The sequence below is a fragment of the Scomber japonicus genome, chromosome 20, assembly GCF_027409825.1.
Source record: "Scomber japonicus isolate fScoJap1 chromosome 20, fScoJap1.pri, whole genome shotgun sequence".
In the NCBI taxonomy this organism is placed as follows: Eukaryota; Metazoa; Chordata; class Actinopteri; order Scombriformes; family Scombridae; genus Scomber; species Scomber japonicus.
This window is the reverse complement of record NC_070597.1, coordinates 17,303,003-17,309,273: the sequence shown is the minus strand read 5'-3', so window position 1 is coordinate 17,309,273 and position 6,271 is coordinate 17,303,003. Positions and strand designations below refer to the sequence as shown.

At 38.8% G+C, this 6,271-nt stretch overlaps 1 protein-coding gene across 1 annotated transcript; it reads right to left on the bottom strand.

Annotated features, from left to right (window-relative positions):
• Positions 1-308: 308 nt before the first annotated feature.
• On the bottom strand, positions 309-6,271 carry LOC128381149 (glucagon receptor-like). The gene is made up of 13 exons (XM_053341099.1): positions 6,230-6,271; positions 5,576-5,678; positions 5,274-5,384; positions 4,934-5,055; positions 3,563-3,669; positions 2,674-2,830; positions 2,365-2,524; positions 1,692-1,752; positions 1,504-1,573; positions 1,327-1,418; positions 985-1,123; positions 822-863; positions 309-380 (listed from the first exon to the last, which is right to left on the bottom strand). Exons 1-13 carry the CDS (start codon positions 6,269-6,271, stop codon positions 309-311), a joined length of 1,278 nt encoding a protein of 425 aa, XP_053197074.1.

Sequence of the window (6,271 nt, the reverse complement as noted above, 5' to 3'; positions counted from 1 at the left end):
ACAACATGTGGGAGCAACCCCACCGGGTCTTGAAGATGCATGGACACCTGCATTGCCACAGACGTTTGTCCTGCCTCATCTTGGTCAACACACAGCAAGGTGTTGTCTCTACTGACCACTGACGGACAGTGCAGCAAAGAGGCCCCAGGTGGTGGGTAAGTTGGTTGAACTGGACGTCTGAAAATCTGAGAACTGTCAGGAGTGGGCGAACCATCAGGTACTGCTCTCATTGTGGTGGCGGAGGATCTGTTGCACTCTGGCACTGTGGCGATGGATAAAGTGTCTACTCGAGAGTTGAGCACGGCTAGTCACTGTCCACAGCATACAACCTCTGCCTCTATCCTCCAGCTGCGCAACTTCCTTCTCAGCTCTGTCCTTACCTGTACCCAGAGTGGAGATGACCATTTCAGCGTTAATTTGCCATTTAACGATTGAGAATTGAATGAAAACTTAAAAGTCATTCACGGTGGAATTGATCTGATCAAGTAGTCATTCTTTAAAGCCCAAACATCAACAGCAAATACAACTCCACTGAGACCACTGAGACAAAAATGGATGAATGAAACAACAAATTCTGCAATTCATGTCTTTTTAGTTTGTCCTGCTGCAAGTTCTTTCCCTTAATGAGTTCTTTAGGAAGACAAATATATATAATCTTATTGTTAGGATTATTTACCATGTAGTAATTTACTTTAAGGCACATTTTAAACTTTGACATTCATGCAGCTTTCATGTATGGTTTGTCTCAGACACTAACTAGATTCACTACCTTTTAAGAAGGGCAAAAAAATGAAATGAGAATATAAGATGAAATAACAAACCTCTTTGTTGGCGTAGCAGTAGAGAACAGCCACCAGAAAGCCCTGCAGAGAGGCCAAATTTAGTCCTGTTTAGTTCAAGCAAAGTGCACAGTTTTTGCTATAGCCTACAGTCAGGAACACATAATGTCTAGACATCTTAGGCGTATCAGCAGTGGGAACCTACCTGAAATGAATTAAGAAAAAGGGTGAAGAAGACTTTAAAGTAGCGCAGAACCCCTGTGGTCTGCTCATCTGTAGCAAAGATGAATATGATCTCATGAATCCCAAACAGAGGAATGAGGGTAAGGGTTGCCTTGGCAAGCCTAACAGCACAAGTCAAACAGCAGAGCAATTGGTCACCACACCGTATACATTGTATTTTTGTCTACATACATTTTTCTGGCTATGTCTTTGTTTCTCTTTCTTTTCTGGGGATGCCAGACTTGTGGCCATGGTTTAAAACATTTGAGGGGGAGTGGAACAAATCGATTTTTATCATCTTTAAAAGCATGCTGACACAACTTGCCGAAGTTTATAATCAGGGTATCCACTTTGGTTGCTGGCTCGCAATTTGGAAAGGATGACCTTCACGATCTTCATGAAAATTAGAAAGTTGATCTGTTGATTAGGAAATCAAATTATAAGAATTTGCACCTTCCACAAAGGGGTCAAATGTAACTTTAATTAGTTAAGTTATCCTTACTAGTGAAGCAAAAAGAATTGGGAAACGAATGATCCACCAGTAGGTCATGTTTGTATTAACAGCCCAACACCTGGGGAGAAAATGCAGATATTATTATTTCAAAACTGTCTAACCTGAATCAAAGGGGACAAAGGTCTACACATGAAATATTAAAGCATAATGGCGGCACCATATGCACACACACTTACTCATTGTTTTCTTTCAATACCTTCATCACTACCCAGGGAACCACGAATAGAAGGGGGGCTCCTACAGGACAAAGACAATAAAGATTATTTGAAAATTAAGCATCAGAATTAAATAATGTCCTTTGCTGCATGTCACACACCCCTCTCTCTCTGTTTCCTGTCTGTCTACTGCTTAATAAAGATGTCTATGCCAGACAAAATCTTAAAAAAAAAAAAAAAAAAGAATTAAATAACAGGTGGTTGCTTTGTGAATGTTTCCATAGCATCTTACTATAAAAGCTTTGCCACTGTCATAGGGCATGCTGTGCTGTCACATACACCTGATTTGATGTGGTTTCAAGCTTTTGAGTTCTTTATTGTTACATTTCATTGAGAGAGTAAAAATCTTAGGTGTCAGCTCCTAAAAAATGCAGCAAGAAAAAAAAAAGGAAAAGCAATAGTAAAAGATAAGAGTTTAAACAACGATAGATGCAGTGTTCATGTATCCTACCTATAATATATGAATACATATTTATGTGTATATATATTATATGTGTGTGTACATATACAGTATGTGTGCAAGTGTAATTGGATTTCAGGAGGGTGGGAAGAGATCGCTTCCCAAAACTAAAGGTAATGAGTCCAAAAAAAACTCTTCCATGTGTGTTAATGAAAACAAAGACATATAACTTACCCCAGCCAAAACAGATGTAAGACAAGGTTTTGTTGTTGTCGATGAACACGGAGGCAATAAGCACAGAGTACAAATAAATCGCTTCTCCAAAGAACCAGTAGTGATTGGCCAGCACACAGTACTGCATTATCACCTGTGCTATCCTGCAGCCAAGAGCAGCCTGAAGAGATGGACACACATATTGCAAAATGTTCACACTTGCTTCATTAAAGTACCTGGATGTGTTAGCTTCACCTAGGATACATGCACTAAGAATTATTGGTGGTGATTAATAATAAACAACAGGAAGAACAGGATTTTTAGACCCACCTGGTGACTGAGCATGTCACTCACATCGGTCTGTTTCATGATTTCCCTTCCCCAGTGGTGTTCAAGCATGGTGTCCTTAACGATGACAGATATGGCTCGTAGTATGAAGGACATGAAGAGGTTAGCGTGAATGTAGTTCCTTGTGCAATGCAGTTTCCTGTTAGAGAACATACAAATATAATCTAAAAATGTCTTTTTATTGAGGATCTTTGTTTTTGATTTTGTTGTTGTGGCTGTTTTATGTCTCTCTTTCTGCTTTACTTATATTTTTCTTGGATTATATATTAACTGACATTTAAAAGCACACAATTTGCTCCTCCTGTCTTGTCTTTGATTTTTTAAAATATGTTGTTGTTTCATAACCCTTTTTATACCTTCACTTTTCAGTTCCATCTTCTATTTATGAAAGAAGTCTCTGCACACCTGAGTAGTGGCAGAGGCATAGATGGAAAGTGCAATCTTAAAATGAAAAAATGCTCCCACACACTGTCTTGCTCACTGCTACAGTATATGGTTATTGAGTTGCAATGTTTCAGTCTTTCTGACCGTTATCAGGCTGATAAAAGGTCTCTATGCATATATGATCTCTATGCATTTTACAAGTAGCAAAATTTGCCCCATGTAACAGCAAATCAAGAGCTGTTGGTCCCATCTTTTCTTGCGTAATACAATTTTCTGTAGCTGATTGTTATGAATTCAGAGGATCCTGACAAATGCATGGGATCTGATTTGTATAAAATATAATGCTGCAGTGTCTTACAGCACTTGTCAGATAAAATGCGGAACTTGTTATTGTACTTGCGGTCCTTAATATTATCTACTGAGAAGCGTCATGAGGTTGTTGAACACTGATCATTAGTATGACAACAGGAACAATTGCACATCTTACCTAAAGCTCAGAAGAATGATAAGAGCTATGATGAGCGCCAAGAGGGACAAGGAATAGCCAACAGTGTACAACATCCTGAAGCTCACCATCAATTGTTTGAACCACAGCTAAAAAGAAAAATAAAGACAAATCCACACCATTCACTTTCAAGAATCTCCTATAACCACAAATATTGACACTGAAGACAGAATAAGAGTGAAAGCATCAAAACCAGCAGGTGTGTAATATATGCAAATAAGTGTTTTTGGATCATTGAAACAGTGTTGTTACATGTAAAGTCTAACCCATATAACATTAAGACGTCTGAGTTTCATGCTTGAATAAAGAATCTGATTCTTGTCTGAAAAATGTTGTAATGACAGAGAGAGATAAGAGTGGTGAGAGCCAGAAGTCATAAATCCATCAGAGCTTTCCTATATTACTTATTACTCCTATCACTTACCTCATGTAATCACACATTTTCCTCAGTTTTCTGATTTTAAACGCTGATAAAACCAAAGTTATGGAATTTATAGGACTACATTCAGCAAAGGCTGGAATCTCAGATCAGATCTCTCGTCAGATTGCATGGACACTCATTCATGAGTTTGTTCCCAGCCAGCCAGATTGCTATCTAGATTACAGCTAGGGCCTGTTCTATGAAGAAAATTCAACATATCCAGGATATTTTTTCATAAACTGACTTCACTGAACCTAACATTGGCCATCCAAATAATCAGAATCACAAAGCCTAGCTATCAAGTAGCTCAGTCAACTCTGGGTGTTCCTATCCAGCTACGAGCATGTTCATGTGAAAGAGGAAATTATCATCAAAACCATGAATGAAGTACTGAATAAGACATGAGATGAAACGGTGATACCAGTGGTTGTGCTGTTGACAAGTTGTGACTGACCCTCTGAATTTCACCATCTCCAGCGCAGATTAGCTGGCATAAGTTACCATGTTGATGTACCCCAGTAAGGAACAAAGCACCATCAAAAGATTGAAAACCCAAAGTTAAACTTGAAGTTACTTTGCTAACTACAAACCCTGCTTCGTAGTACAGGCCTCGTGTCCAGTGCTACACATTTGTGCATGGCACACAAAGGTGGCTCACGTTAGATTGAATGACACATAACAGTATTTGTTGTGATTTTACATCTGCGGTCTGGGGATAAAAGGTTTGTCCTTTTAAGAGTTTGTTCTTTTTAAATTAGAGGTTTACATGGTGACGTGTCACTGACAAAAAATGCTCTCAGTGTCACCAGTGAACAGTTTCTGATACCGTAAACAAAACTATGATCCTCAGTACGCTATAAGCCATATAAATGTTGAGTGTTTCTGGTTACAACAAATTAACCCCAAAGCTGGAGACAATTTGGTTACAGTACCTCCTGAGATGTGACTTCTTTTTCCTCTTCACACTGTGTCATGTCTCTCCACACCTGCCCGCTGTCATCTCTCTCCCAAAGGCCATCAGTGTCACACCGCCTACGCACAACACCTTGTGACACTGGATGAGAAACATTCACTGCTTTAGTCATTAACTCCTCATTTCTAATTAGGGCCATGGGGCGTTAAAGCCAATCACAACATGCCTTGAGCAGAAGACAGGAAACTAGCTTAGACAGGTTATCATTGCAGCATAAATGGAAAAGAGACACAAAGACATATAATCAGTCAATCATATATTGTCTTGTAAAAGTTAGACTCATTAATAGTGCAATCTACCTTTGTGATACCAGGGCAGGTAGAAAGGGCAGGAGATGTTGACCATAGAGCCAGCAGGAGTATCTGGCCAGCAAGCATATCTGTCAAATGACCTGTTACAGAACACACCCACTAGAAAGGGAAACAATGAGAAACTGAAAGTAAATCTGCTCCTCAATGTAAAAGCCATACATCAACATTTTAATGCAATTTAAAATGGTATAATTTGGACTTTTCCCTTGTTTTGTATCCCCCATCTCCCCCTCTTCCAATATTCCCTTTTGCATGATGATTCATACTAGATGCATGACATTTCTCCATACCTTGAGTGACTGGCACATTCCCGATCATTTTAATACAGTCTTCTTTATACTGGACCCACTTCCGGTAAGTCTCCTCTAAGACTTTCCCACTGGCCATCTCAAACTGGAAAGATATTACAAAAAATACATTAGAGATAGCATCTTCATTCCCACATATATGTCCCTTCACTCTCCAATACTTAAAAGTCATCCTTCACTGTCAAACTTTAATACCAACAATAACCAATGGCATTTTGAGAAACAGCAGACAGATGCAAGCCATAATGTTACGTTAGCTGTCTGTCACTGCAGATTTCATTCTTCCTTATCAGAAACTCTGAGTCAAGGAAAGAAAAAGAACAATTTAGACTGTAACTGCAAGCCATATTCATATTTGAGAGATCATCAGCAACTAAAAAAGCATTAGCTTTTACAAGGATTTCAAAGTGACTGAACCCTTGAACCAATAAAACCTTAAACTGTATTTGAACAATAAATAATGTACAACTGTCACAAGGAAAGAGAAAATGGCGCCTTTTGTGCTGCCATCAAAATTTCAGGTCAAATGAATTACTGTCCATTTTCAACAATCTTTCTGTCACAAGCACCAAGCTTTTTAAACCAAGGAGGATTAAATAACACATTATAACCAGACATTTTCTTCCTGTATCACACTTTGATGGATTGAGTCAATAGAGCCTCATTACTGGCTTTCAT

Bases quoted from the DNA above. Each gene is read 5' to 3' on its own strand.
- LOC128381149 (XM_053341099.1), bottom strand. From the start codon at position 6,271: ATGAAAGCCAGTAATGAGGCTCTATTGACTCAATCCATCAAA. The intron at 2,525-2,673 runs GTGGGTCTAAAA...CCATCTCTTCAG, and splicing joins GTGACATGCTCAGTCACCAG to GCTGCTCTTGGCTGCAGGAT. The intron at 381-821 runs GTTTGTTATTTC...CTCTGGGTACAG, and splicing joins ACTGCTACGCCAACAAAGAG to GTAAGGACAGAGCTGAGAAG.